Source organism: Ischnura elegans, chromosome 7 (genome assembly GCF_921293095.1).
Source record: "Ischnura elegans chromosome 7, ioIscEleg1.1, whole genome shotgun sequence".
NCBI lineage: Eukaryota > Metazoa > Arthropoda > Insecta > Odonata > Coenagrionidae > Ischnura > Ischnura elegans.
This window is the reverse complement of record NC_060252.1, coordinates 26,818,127-26,832,793: the sequence shown is the minus strand read 5'-3', so window position 1 is coordinate 26,832,793 and position 14,667 is coordinate 26,818,127. Positions and strand designations below refer to the sequence as shown.

The 14,667-nt window shown below is 35.5% G+C and overlaps 1 protein-coding gene across 6 annotated transcripts in view; it reads left to right on the top strand.

The window, feature by feature from the left end:
• LOC124161827 (myotubularin-related protein 13) overlaps nucleotides 1–14,667 on the top strand; it is an 89,390-nt gene that overhangs the window by 43,525 nt on the left and 31,198 nt on the right. For 5 of the 6 annotated variants that reach the window (XM_046538029.1, XM_046538030.1, XM_046538027.1 and 2 more), the window contains 3 exons: nucleotides 2,907–3,183; nucleotides 5,550–5,746; nucleotides 13,255–13,320. In XM_046538029.1, coding sequence (XP_046393985.1) covers nucleotides 2,907–3,183; nucleotides 5,550–5,746; nucleotides 13,255–13,320 — 540 coding nt within the window. The remainder of the gene's footprint in view (nucleotides 1–2,906; nucleotides 3,184–5,549; nucleotides 5,747–13,254; nucleotides 13,321–14,667) is intronic. The other variant, XM_046538028.1, reaches the window with a different exon arrangement.

Below are 14,667 nucleotides of genomic sequence, written 5' to 3'. Positions count from 1 at the left end.
TTCCTCCCCCACTGACCTTTTATTTCCTACCAGCTCCGAAGTTCTCCATTTCTGTGGAGGTCAACCGCTGCATGAGTCATCTATTAGCGCAAAAGGTGTCTAAGAATAACTTTCGTCAATTGATGTTACACCTTTGTTGAATTGAAATATTAGTAATGTGCACGTAATTTCAAAAAGAATAAGACCAAACACGACGTATTTCTGAGTTTATTTAAGCATTTTACGCAAAGAAATAAATGTCAAAATACGACGGAGACCTAGCATTCTGGCGAAACTCGATATGAGCAGCAAAGCTTCTCGGAAGTTGATGCGGTATTTTTTTCCGAAAACATATATCAAGTTACAATTAATGAGTGGTGCTATAAATCTTTATTTTTACAGTCCCAGACAAAGGGATATTTTCACAGAATATTTGGTTTCTCCCTGATAGCAATTCCAATTCATCTTCTTATCTCGTGAGAACTCCCAAAGATGGACTGAAAATAATTGAAGAAAATCCGGTGGAAAAGAGCTTGTATTTTGCAAAATGCCTCAGATTGTCAGCTAGCACTTGGCAGCAGAAGTGGGGGTAAAGCGATGTTAGTTGAATTAATTATATGCCCAATTGTTTCCATAAAATTAAAATATTCATTAATCAGCTAAATTCCTGTTCGAATCCTTTAAAGTAAATCAAAATTACTCCCCAAAATCTTGAGTTGCCTGCTGCATAGGCAACCGAGTCAAACATTCCAGCATTCATCATTTAGTATTCGAATATTCGAGCAATGATTTAATATTCGAATTCGATATTCGAATTCGATATTCGAATTCGAGAAATCTGCTATTCGACCCATCTCTAGTGTAAATTATATGCAAGAATTTTTTATTGACCCTCAAGGCTTGCCTTTCCTTACTGCTTGTGATGACTTCCTCTCAAGTGTGCAATTCTGTGCTTGAAAAATGCTTGTGCTGTTTAAATTTATTAAATAAAATAGAATTTAAATGGCATGGAGATACATTCTAACCTTGGGTACACATTTTTTGTTTTTTTTTTAATCAGTGTATCAGTTTATATATGATATTTTCTGGTGCAAGTTCATGGGTTATTGGTGAAATCCAGTGGCAGATTAGATGTAAGATTTCATCAACAGCATTCGCCGGGAAAGAACCAAATCCTTCTTTAGATGTAAGATTATTTTTATCTCTCCTGTACATTTTCTCTGGTGTCTCATCATTTTTGCTTCTGAACTCAGTAAATGAAGCCCCCTTCTCTCAGAAATAATCTCTTAGTATGTAGCTCCAAACTTCACTCCCTCCTAGATCCTTGGCTCTCTAGCATAGGGTCTTTGTTTGGCTGTGAGTGTGCAATCATTTATATCCTTTCACGGGGTTGAGGCTCATCTGCATTGTCACATTGGTACATATTAAGCTGAAGACTCAGTTATTCTTAAGCCCAGAGGTTTTAACATTATTTTAATAGGACTGATCATTGATGAACTACTACTGTTAATTGTCACATTTTCTCATGTCATCCATGTCTCTTTTTAACCTTTCTTACATATTTTGTACAGGATCTAAATGGAATTTTTCTCCTTGGAAAATTATTTCTCTCTCACAATCACTCCTCATTTTTTTATAATTGCCCACTGACCTATTCTGTCTTACGAGATAGGTAATGATTTAGGTACAATTATAACTCTATTAGGATCTGCATAAGCTGTGAGCCTTCTTTTCTTACCATCATTTCGAAATACAGTTGAGCACTCCAAATCTAGCACCATTGGAAGACTTGGGTTATGCCAGATTTGGGGTTTGGTAGTAACCAATATAATTTGGGCTTTTGTAATGCTTTTAGCTAGATAATTTGATAAGTTACGAGGAAATAAGATGAAATAAAAATTTAATTCATGTCTTTTACCTGTAATTTTTGATTAATAAGAAATAACCTGTCATATTCTACCATTACGTCTTATCATGAAACGGCTGAGTGAAAAGAGAGTTCACAATGTGAGTTTATGAATATGTCACTGAATATCAAACATTGAAATGTGAAATGTTAGCAATAAAACCAATGTTATTAATTGAAATATAGAGTAAATAAAACATTTTTAATGAATTAAAAGTCACTAGCGATCCACTTATGCCGTGTTTAATAACTAAATCTGCTGACTGCTATCTATGTCATCAACTCTTTGCTGCCTCATGGATGCTCCATCTTTATAAATATCCAGCAGAGCTACTGATGGAAGAAAATTCTAGCAGGTTGAAAAAAGGCTTCTTCGCATGGTCCATGATAAAGTAAACAGGCCCATTCCTACTGCTCCATCTCCCACTTTCCATCTCTGTGACTTGACACTCCCATCTCGGCAGCAAGGTATAGATACATTATGCTATATGCATACCTGAGTCTTCAATCATTTAGTATATATCTTTGTTGTACAGTACTTCCTTACAATCATATGATCATTTTTTACAATAAATTTAAAGGGAAAATATTTAAAAAGTCTTGCTTTACTCATGTCAGTCTTCCATCTGCTCTGTGGCATGCCAATCTGTTCAGTGTGGCCTTGTTCCATACGGATGAATTGAGTCACCTCTGTATTCATCGGCAGTGCATTTAGCCGTTTCTGATTTGACAATTAAGTTTCATATGAGTGACAGTGTGTCATATTGTTGACAGATATTACAGGGACTACTTTTCTTAAATGGTAAACAATGTCTGCTGGTGAAGATGAATGCAATTCAGCAAAATTTATGTTTCCATCTAACCACACCCTAGAAATCTTGCTGAATTGTGGATTTTCCTGGAATACAGAATTCCAAATGTGGGGTGCTCAACTGTATGAAGCTACACAATTAGCAGAATTTATAAATCTCATAATTTTTCCTCCTTACTATGTACTTATTTATTAAACTTTAATTTTCAGTGCTGGATGAATTTGAAATGACTGGCCCTAGCCTGGCAGCGACTCCTGCTCCTGCAGATGCCAAAACATTGGAACGTCTGTCTGAAAGGAGCTATGTGAAGGATTGGCGTCGGCTCGGTCTCTGTTCGTCCACCCCCGTTTCAACACCGACCTCCCTCCCCCTTTCATCCATCCCTACCTCTGCATCAAATTCCTCATCCTTGGGTCCTGGCTGCAGGCAGCGCAGTGACCCATTCCGCATCACCACCATCAACAGTAGCTACATCATGTGTAGGACGTAAGTAGTGCTCTAATAATTTTGCATCTTTCCTTTTCGAGTGTTGTGCATGTTTCTTTTTCAGGTAAAACTGAACTGTGATAGAGTCCTGTTATTCTTAGTTTCTCTGAACTCAAAGTTAAATTGTGACAAGCCTATCTGTTACTAGTGCTCAATGAAAATTGTACTTGCTACTTGAAGTAAAATCTTGTTAACTTGAGCCCTGTTTATCCGAAATACTGCCTAATTGGAAGTTGTAGACAGTCTCTGGCAAATGGCATGAGAATTTTGGTACAGGTGGCACAGATAACTTGAAATATTGCTTCAAAGTGTATTTTTCCCTGTGAACATTGTTTTTATCCGGTAATTCAAAATCATCCTCGGCATCGACATTTACAGAGTCAGGAAGCGATTACTTTAAAGTGATGATCGATGGCACCCTAATTTTGAATCATTCTTTTCTACTGAAGTAAAACGTGTCACAAGTACAGTAAACTCTGGTTGTTATGAAGTTCATGGGACTGAAAAACAGGGAGTTCATAATAACGAACTTGGAAAGATTGTTTCTTTTAGGAATCATAGCAAAAAAATATACAGTGGAACCTCGTTAAAGCGAGTACGGGCTATAGCGACACCCCCGCTATTACGAGAGATAACCGATGCACCGTCAATTGACCCTATAATAAGCGTGTTGAAAAATTCGTTTTTACGAGACCCTTTCGGTGTTGGCTCTCGCCATAGCGAGGGTTTCACCGCCGGAAGACTTTCATCAAGACTCCTTAACCTCTGTAATTGTAGAAATGAAGTTAATGGAGTGCTCAGTCTCAAATTTATGTGGTAAACTGTCGTTCGATAAATACAATGATTGACGAAACAATGCTTTGCATGATTTTTATTCAGTGCGGCGCTTATAAATTGTTTGAATAGTTAGTCGTTATTTGAGTAAGGAAATTTAGTGACGCAAAACAACATCGCCTTTCGTCTGGATTTATGCTTACGTTTATCGGATAGATGTTTATCTGTCGCCGCACCACTCCTGTTCCTGTATATCTGTTCGCAACAGGTATATTGGCTATTATTTGCTCCACCTCCGGTAAAGCGACAATTCGCTATAGCGAGTGTTTATTAGTGCACCGTGGGGTGTCGTTATATCGAGGTTGCACTGTACTATGCCAAAATTCCTTGTCTCCTCAATCTCCCATACTTATAGTCATACTTGGGAATAGCTTCAGAGTCATGTGAATGATAAATGTGATTATTATGAAAAAATACAGTAAATCCTCAATATACGGACAAGATGCATTCCGAGACCTAGTTCGTAGATTGATAAACCTATGCAAGGCATCGAAAAGTATGATTATCCTTTAGAATGCAACACTGCATTACAATTTTGCGTAAACTCAAGGAGAATTAGGGTTTAGCACTTGATGACTTGGCCATCTTTATGTCACTTTTGCCTCTAGATTCATCCGATGAAAATAATAAGCGAGCATTTCTGTCCACCTCTTTTAGACACCTATTTGAAGGCCTAAAAAACTCTGTAGCGGAAACTTATGGGTAGAAGTGAGCGATGCAGATGGAGGAGAGGAGGCTGCTGGAAAATATGTGGCTGGAAACATTAGTGCGTAGGGGCATCATAAGATGGTGATTTTTGAGGGGCAGAGTTTGGGCGGTTCCATAATCTTATGAGTGCTTCCCTTCCTTTCTGAAAAATTTTATGTTATACATAAAATTTTATACAAAAAATTTTATATTATACATAAAATTTTATGTTAGGAGGGGAAGTCATGATTTTATGTTTTTCATAAAATTTTTATGCTTTAATGTTTGCTAAATTGCTTGATTGTTCTGCCTATAAAAGTTCCTAGTTAAAAGATTGTTTTTCTAGGGTTAGGGTTTCTAACGTATGCAATTGTAATGTCATAACATGCTACCGGCACTTGGTCTGCAAGATTTTTTTAAACATTTTATTTGCGGTTACGTAGCATATTTAAAGTAGTTATGTATTTTTGTATACTTTATTGTGGATTTTCGTCTTATTATTTTGGAATCCAATCTCTGGCAAATTCATATCCCAACTTCAGAATTATTTTTAGCATCAGACATCCATTTATGTTGCAATTTTGAGGCTTGTGTGTAGTTTCTAGTGACAGCTATGTAAGTAGAGATTAAGGGTAGATTATGTATATGTCATTCTATGCAAAAAATTCCTCTTAATTAACATATGACTTAATTTCTCAACTTTTGTAGATGTTTTCTGTAAGGTGTCATGTGCAAAAGTTGATTACTGCCAGTGATCCATTGTTTACCTATAGCTTTTATTCCAAATGATTTCAAATTCAATCAGTGTATTTCCATTGTTATGTATGTTTTTAAACTCTTCACAGTTATCCAGCTCTTTTAGTAGTCCCATCTGCTGTGACAGATGAAAGTGTCAGGCGGCTGTGCCGTTGTCACCGAGGCTGTCGGTTTCCAGCTATTACTTGGCGTCACCCGAGAACTGGAGCTCTACTGATACGAGGGGCTAGTTTCCATGCTAAGGGAGTCATTGGAATTCTCAAGGGACATCCATCATCATCTAATCGTAAGTTGGGATAATTATCTCTTTTCATTTGAATTTTACATATTAATTAACTAGGAATGGGTCTATTCGGTTTTTGGTTTACCTGGGACTGACACCTGAAGTCTCTGTGAAACAGAATTGAAGAAATAGAATCAAAGCTGAAGCCTAACAGAAGTGGCACCGAGCTTATTTGTTCAAAATCCAGTTTGAAAACTTTCTTACCATAGTGTATGTACAGTTGAGTACCATGAATCCGCACCGCCAGGACTTGGGTGATGCCAGATTTGGAGTGCTGCAGCAGTGTACAATATAATTAGGGGTTTGGAGAAGGGATTTGGATTGCTCATTTGTATTATACTTTAAATGTTGTGATTTTGTAGATCCTGTAACTTCTGAGACAACTAAATATGTTATCTTAGCCAGGTTTAATTGCTATAATAGTAAAATCTGTTGGGATGAGTCTCCACAGCTTAGTTTAGGTGGCGTCAAATTAGGTGGCCCAACCGATGCTAGTTGCTTTTTCGAGAAAATTATAGTTATTATAGTATTCTTAGAAAATTTCAACTATAGCTTTTGAAAATTCAATGGAGACAATGAAACACTTGTTTAAGTACCAGAGGCAATAACAGGACCGAGAACCAATTCCAGGAACCAAACTGGAATTTAAACTGTCGCAGGAGTGGAACCTTGATATTAAGAAATACATTTATATGCACTGTGGGACCTTGGTTTTTCATGGCTACATTATTACCATAGCTTTATCTTGGGGCAGGAACATGAATATTTCGTGTCTCTTTCTATTTACATACTTATCAATTGAGAACACTTTAATAAGGTGAAACTACAAGTATTTTAATGGAAAACTCATGTTTCTGGGAGTCCCTTTGTTTTATGAAAAATTTTTTAAGAAGAAATATTTTATGGCTAAGGATTAGAAGTTTGTTACCAGTTGGTACATATATTTTCGTAAAGGAGGGTATCGAAATGATTAAAATTCAACTGAGAAGCTACTGACCTCTTATATTTCACTATTTTAGCTGTGAAAAGGTATTTTACCAGATTCCCTCTCTCTGCTCAAATGTAACTTTAGATTTCAATTATGCTCACTTATATTTTAAGATACAACAGAATTGTGTAAAATTGCATGAAGCCATGTTAAGTCCAGGTTTGGATTTGTGTTACTTATTCTTTTATGTTAATTGCACTTCTTTTTTTATTAATTTCAGACTCTTACTTACATTTGTGTACAAATAACTTCTTATGGGAAATATTAAGTTACATGTAGAGTTGAACTAATTTAAGCCTTATTGGTTGGACTTTAAAAAAAAGCAATGGGTATGTAATTTGTTCCTGTGTTTGGTAGTTTAGATCATTGTAGTTGAATTAAACACCCATTCAGCGTGAGAGAGTAGTGCTCTTAATGTGAACTGCCATACTGTGAACTTCCACCTGTCCAATTATGCATCATATTTCCTCTCAATAGTTGATAGATATAGACATTAGATAATTTTTTAAAGTAAGATAAAATGTATTTTTGCATCACACTAATTGTTTGACGTAAAACTTTCCAATTTGAACAATCATGCACCAATATTTAGCACAGTCCAAACAGCACTACCTTCAAAGAAACAAGTATTGCATGACCACGCTCAAATATGACAAGACAGACAGGAAACCCTGACTGCATTAAACGTAACATGCTTGGCTTTGCCTTGAAAGCTACAGCATTTCAAAATTGCAAAATTGTACATGCTCATCCTTCGACTCTCTTGTGCATATCCTCTCCAGAGATGATAGCTGATGCATGACATTTTTCAAGTCTTTATGTCTCCAGCCCATGTGCGTTACTATACTCATTAATTACCTTCGTGCTTGCTATGAATATTTTCTCTTACAGCCTACTTGCATGGTTCTGCTAGATTGCAAAATTAGATAGATGCTGACTATTCCTTTAAAAACTTTTGATTTCCATCTATCCTTTCTTAGATTTTCAACTTTTAGTTGATTCATATTACCTTGTGGCTCCTATTAGACTAAATGTTATAAATTTCAAAACCGATTACACCCATGTCTCGTATAGCGCAATTTCGATATAGCACAAATTCGTTCCTCGGGGAAACATTGCAATGCAGTGTAGCCTAATCAAAAATCTTGAACGCTCTCGTGATAAAACGTGAACTTGCGCTAAGTACACACGAAATTTCTATCATTTTACGCATATTAATATTATTGCTTGCCTCAAATCTTCTTTTTTGTTTACATATTAATCGAAATCCATTGCTGTGCAATGGCCAAAAGTATTACTCGTCATTGGGTCCAGATAGCCGGCCTACCAAAGTAATTTATCTCGTCTCCTTAACAGAATGATAATAAATAATTTAGATAGTTAATTAAGCGTGGGGCTGGTGGAAATGATTTTTTTTCAGCAATACGGTTTGAGACGTATTTTTGGCGTCATAGGTTATCGGGCGATTGACTTCCAGGTAGAGGGTCTAAGGTCATCGGTATTCACGAGGGAGAAATGGAGCGGTGGCCGAGTTGCGCATGAATAGCATCAACACATAAAAGGGTCCGCTATAGAGTCTCAAACACAATGGCTTCGTTCCCCCCCGCAGTCGTAGGCCTTCTGCTTCTCAGGAATACAGTTCAGCAGTGGAAGGTGATTTAGATAGAGCCATACAGAGTAAAAATCAAGAGAAAATGGCAATAAATAGGAATGCGGGTAGAAAAATCAAGAATTTATCAAGAAAAACTATAAACCTAGAAGAGGAATTGAAAGAGGTCAATTGCTTTGAAAATGGAGAACGTCAAAGCGATATTGCGCGGAAGTTTAAACGCACGTTGCCTTATTCTGACTAAAGACGAAGTTAAAACATCAGTGACCTCAGCCGCACCAACTTCAACCAAGCGGTCTACACATACGGAAAGTTCATAGTGAATCAATACAAAAAGACGAGAGTGGTAATTGCTCCGAGACATTTAGTGAAAGCTCCGGTTGGTTCCAGAATTTAAACGGCAAGCAGGTATTTTCAGTGCGGCGATATCAGGTGAATCTGCAAGTGTTGATAGCGCAGTCACCGCAACATTTTCTGATGAACTCCAAGCTGTGATTGAAAGTGGCTCCTTTCCCCCTCAACCAGTTTTTAGTGTTGACGAGTCGATATTGTTTTGGAAAAGAATGCAATCTCGTTCATTCATTTTCAGGGAAGGAAAACGTGGGTCAGGTTTCAAGGCATTTAAAGGCTGTTTCACGTAGCTGCTAATGACTCGGAGGACTTCAAATTAAAATGATTTATCATTCATAAACTCCGCTAGCTATGAAATGACATTCAAAGTAGCATTTTCCTGTCATTTTGATGAGCGACAAAAGGGCCTGAGTGACATAATAGTTGTTTTTAGACTAGTTTGAAAAATCGTCAACTGCCGGCAACGCATTACGATCCCCTGAGATAGCAGGTGTTAGCCTACCCGCACGACAGGAGGGAATTTCAAAAGCAAGTAAGAATTTTTTTTAACGTGAATAAAAGTCTTTGAATGCGTGCATACTATCTTTAAAGGTGTTTAAACTGTAAACATTTGTATAAATAATGTTTTCTAAGGCTTTTTATGGGAATATAGATGTTTTAGAGGAAATTCTATACCCAAGACCTATGCTACCAGGAACGCATCCCTATCTTCCCAATGTTAAAACGCTCTCGTATAACGCAAATTCGTATAGCGCAAAGACCCCAAAGAACGCATCCCTTGCGCTATACGAGACATGGGTACATTACTTCACAATTATTAGGGCAACAAAGCAATTAAAAGTCACTTGCCTGAGCTGCTTCGATAGGGATTGGGTCAGTGCTGATTATGGAAGCTCACCGTGATATAACTTTGTATTGTCCATAATGGTCTTCGCCGTAGTAATACTTTTTGTGTTGCCAAAGTATAGAAATTTTGTTCACTTGAAACCTGCTGCTTTTTTTTTTAGGAGTAATTAAAGAAAAATTAGGTGCAACAGGGAGAAAAGGTGAGGATATGTGGGGAATTTTTGAGGGATTGATTGATAGATGCATAAAGTGATTAGTGGATTGAAAGTCAAACAATTGACACTACTGTATTAATTTTTATGATTAAAATTGATGATCCCAGTAGTTACTTTGTGGAAATATGGAGCATTCGTGATGGAATATTGAAATCTTTGTATTTTCTACAGAAATTTGAAATGAATTTCTTTATGAGTATTTAATGGAAGTCAGAATTTGAAGGAATTATTTTTAATCTTTTAAACTGCTATTATTCACCAGCTGTTTACAGTTGTTGAAGGTGTTGTATTTTCTACTTCTAACATTGTATTTTATTCATTCCTTCCACCTAAATTTGTTCTTTCAACTGATATAAAAATGAAGGTATGCTCTGTATTTTAATGGTATTATGAAATTAGCTCATTTGAAAAAATAATTCTATGTAAAAATTCAAGGGATTCCTTTAGCCTGCGTTTTTCTCAACACTTACATTTTTTCTGTTGCATAAAAGCTCACAATACCTTTGTTTTTCTTTTATTGCTTGTGTAATCTCTTCTATCGGCTTGTTGTACGCATGATTTTAACTGTACATTTTCAGGACATTCTATCTTAAGGAAAATAATACCAGTTTTCATAGCTAATACAATTTCCTTTGGCATAAATTTTTATTCTATTTTCTCCTCAGCAACGGATGAAATAAATTGTGGTTGACTTGAATGATAACTCTTTGGCATGTATTGTCATCGTATTGAGATCTTGTGTATGAATTCCAAAGCTTCTTCATAGCTAGTGTCCCTATATGCTATGTGTATTTTTTTTTTTATATGTTCCAATTTATTGACCTGTGATAGTGTGTGCTTTGCTACAATGCTAAATTCTCAGGAATTTTCTATGAAAGAAACTTATTTTAAACCAGTAAATGAATGAAGAAAACTCTCGTTCTCAAAGTATGTAATGTAGTCCCTTTTGAAATATCTTTAGATATCGGTCCTAAGTCATCATTTGCTTTATGGATGATGCATAGCCTATGAATGAAAATGCTAGAATGAAAATGCTAGATGAAAGCTTCCAATTTTGACCAAGTAAGAAACTTTGTTTATCTCAATAAAGATTGAGACGTTTTATTTTCTTTTCTAGAAAAGCAATGCATAGCATATCAAATACTGAAATGCATCAAATTGACATAAAACTAAGGTTAAGTTTCATAGTGGGTGTATGTACAAATTTTTACTTATTTACACTGTTGCATAACTCTTCGTGCTAGTAAGTGCCCACTCTGATGTCCTCCTGCTTCTTGAATTAACAAAGCTTTATCTCCTTTCACATTCATTGAGTAAGGGTTTTGGATTTTTGGAGAATAAGGAATGAAATTTTACTTTTCATTGGCATACATTTTTGCATTTTAATATTCACACAACTCATGTGCCATACATTGACATGTTTGGAAAAGGTAGTCTAGGAGGTAGTGGTATGTTTAAGAAACTAATGCTTTCGAGTGTGAATAGTGTATTTGCATGTTCTAGTGTATATTGCTTTCTTGTAATTTATTAATAAAAAATGGGCATGATGGATGTGGAAACTTGAGTTTTTTTGTAACTTTGGAGAGTAATATTTAGTTGATTTGTTGAGAGTAGAAATCCTGAGAAAAATATTGAAGATGTAGTGATCCTGCTTTTAGTTGTTTTCATATACCGTAATTCTCCGAATATAGTCCCCCTCTGAATATAAGTCCCCCCCCCCTAATTTCGAGGCTTCAGTTTCGGGAAAAGTTATAAAAATGCACCTGAATATAGTCCCCTCTTTACTTTTACCATTGGCATTTTTGGAAAAAAGGGGGGGACTATATTCAGATAAATACGGTAGTGCGAATCAAGACTCAGAAGAGTGGTCCATCCTTTGGAGCCATTCCTTGACCATATCTATCAGTTAAACCATGACCAGGCATTGTAGATCAGTCCGCAGACAAATATGAATTTATCCCCATGATTGTGGTTAAATATTTAGAAATCGCCTGAAACTGTTTTAGATTTCTGATGGATTCAGCTAAAATCTTCTAAGTTAGCCTTTCGTAATTTTCTTGAATTGTTACTTTAATGTTTCAAATGAATTCCAATTATAATCAGAAATGTAGCATTGTACAGAGCAGAAATACAGACTCAAGGAAGGAGAATAATGCATGATTAAAGTGTTTGAGACATGGGTAGAGAGAGGAATGGAAAATGTGAAATGAACTGATAAAAAGGTATGCATTTTGGGTGAGGAGAGGAAGTTAATAATATGATCATGCAGAGAAGAAGGTAAAGTAATGGATGTGCAAAAAAAAGACTAGATGATTTCTTTCATTGAATTCTAATGCATATGTTGGATAGCCTTATGTCTTACAGTGTTGCAAAATGAATGATCCGTTGATAAATTGGATGGATGGGGCAGATACTTTGCGGAGATCCATAATGAGGTATGAAGTGGAACACTTTGCACTTTCCACACAAAAGAACTTTTTTTATGTGGAAAGTGCAGTGTTTCACTTCATATCTAATGATCTGTTGAATGCAATACAATGGTGGCAACAGCCATTAGTACTTGTATCCTCAACTGTTGATCAAAAACATTTTCTATTTAGATTTTTATCAAACAGTTCATGTGCATAATTAAAAACTGGTGCCAAGAACTCAAGGTAAGACAGGAACTACGAATGAAGGAAAGGTGGAACCAACCTGATGCTGAAAATTTTCTGTATTCTACTCTGGAGTCATATTCTCTGTCTCATGTATATTACCTTTAAAGTTATTTTAGTCTTGTTATATTTTTAGTCTACTTAGGTCATGCATTTTACATATTGGTATTTTTATGTTATTGTAATAACTGTTGCTGTATGCCAGTGAGAGAAAATTATTAAATTTACTTTTCTTCACTTGCTAGTAATTTTATCTTTGCCTGAGGCTTGGATTGTATAACAGCTGTTATGGATGTAATAATATATCATGTAACCTCTTGTTCCTTCTAATATATCTTCTTTAGTTTTGCTAACTCATAAAGTATGCATATGTCATTAAATCACACTTGTATTATTAAAAAACCATATCTGGGTCATAAAAAAAATTATGTGAAGGTGCTTTTGAATAACAAATGAAACTAATTATGTACTTAGATTCCTGTGAATTTGGTTTTTTTCATCTGGTGATTAACTCTTTTGGCAGTAAAACTTGATAGTTTCACTCTCCCATTAATACCTGTCTTGTGGTCTATTTTTACTTTTTCTTAGGTGTTGGTGGCTTTTGGAACCTGTATTTCTTGATATCATTTTATGTGTTTCTCTCTAATTCAGGCTATTTTATCGCTATGTACTAATGACTTTTTCCGCTGTGCTAAAATTTCTTTAGTAATTTACTACGTGGAGAACTGGATGCCAGCTTTATTTATCTGAAATTTTCAGGAAGAAGGAATTATTCAATAAGTTATTATTGATGCCTATTCTCTATTTTCCTGTGCCGTCAGCATGTTTTCTTTCTTTGTTTTTCTCAGAAGCAGAATCAATCGGCAATCGACATGGGGATCGGCCGCAGCGCATGGTCATGCCTCATCAAATTGGTAACCAAATGCTCTATTTTGCTCTACTGACAGTTTAGTGTCTCAGTTATCCTAACAGCCTAAGTTTTTGTTTAAGTATGTAGTATTTTTGTGTTCTAGCTTACCTGAATTTAACTATGTGTATCATTTCATCATATGCTATGGCAAGATGTATTGTTATGTGTAAATAAGCTTCACATACCAATGCCCTTCAAAAAATCCTTGCTTGATATTTTAAATTAGTATTCTATGGGTCTTGTATAGCGGCTTTCTTAATCATGAGCTTTAAGGAATATATCTTTGAAGACTAATTTCTAGTATTTCTTTCAAGTGTGAATTCATATTTCTTTTCGGCCCATGTTCAGGAAGTAAGAATCATACATTAAAGTGGTCTGAAATATGAAAATGCTTTAATATTTCATACCGCACTCAATCAGATGACAGATGATTTGAAAACAATTTTTGCTACCCAACCTCAATAAGCTGTTCCAAATGCAGTTTTATTTCTGGCAATGAATACCATTGGCATTGTCTAGGGAAGGCAAGTTTCAGTTCAGAAAAATATCTCTTCATGTTTGTTCATACTATGAGTCGGAGTACAAATTTTATATGTTCTTCCAAACCTATCTACTTTGATATCTGACCACATAAAGTGAAGACTTACACAATTCAACAAAAGTTTTTTTTAAACCTATGATGGTTTACACTTCTGAGCTTTCATTATCAATCATAGGGTAGCTTTCATATCATGTCTATTTTTGTCTTGTTGTGAAGGCAAAATTTCTCCTTGGTGTCCTCAGGACTGGCTGAAGAATTTTAGTTTAGCCTGGCAAAGGTTTATTACAGCACCATGAAAAAACTTCATTAGAAGTTATATTGAAGGTCGATTATTAAATCATCACCACATATGAACTTCCGAATAAAATGATGAGTTATTCTAAAATGTTGTATCTAAAGGTCATGAATTCACCTTCTCAACTAATCCTTTGCTCTTCCCAAAAAAGGCACATTTAGTAATGCCATTTGTGTTGCCAGCATTTTTTCTAACCTTTTCATCCTTTTGAAAGTGATTGTCATTACTGAATCAATTAATTTTCTTCCAGCAACAGTATACTTCTGTCTCTTCCTGGATTCTATGTATTTACCATAAAATTGAGCATTATCATCTTATTTCCTTTGTCACTCAGAATTTTCTGTACTAATCTTTTTCAGCTAATGTAAAGTGTGTACAGGCATTGGTTTCATTGGTGTTACAATTTCATTATCTTATTTTTATAGGTTGCTTAAGTTCGTTTCAACTGTGGTATGTTATAATCATACATAGGGCTTTTGTATATCATGTATAGGGCTTAGTTTCCCAGCATGAGA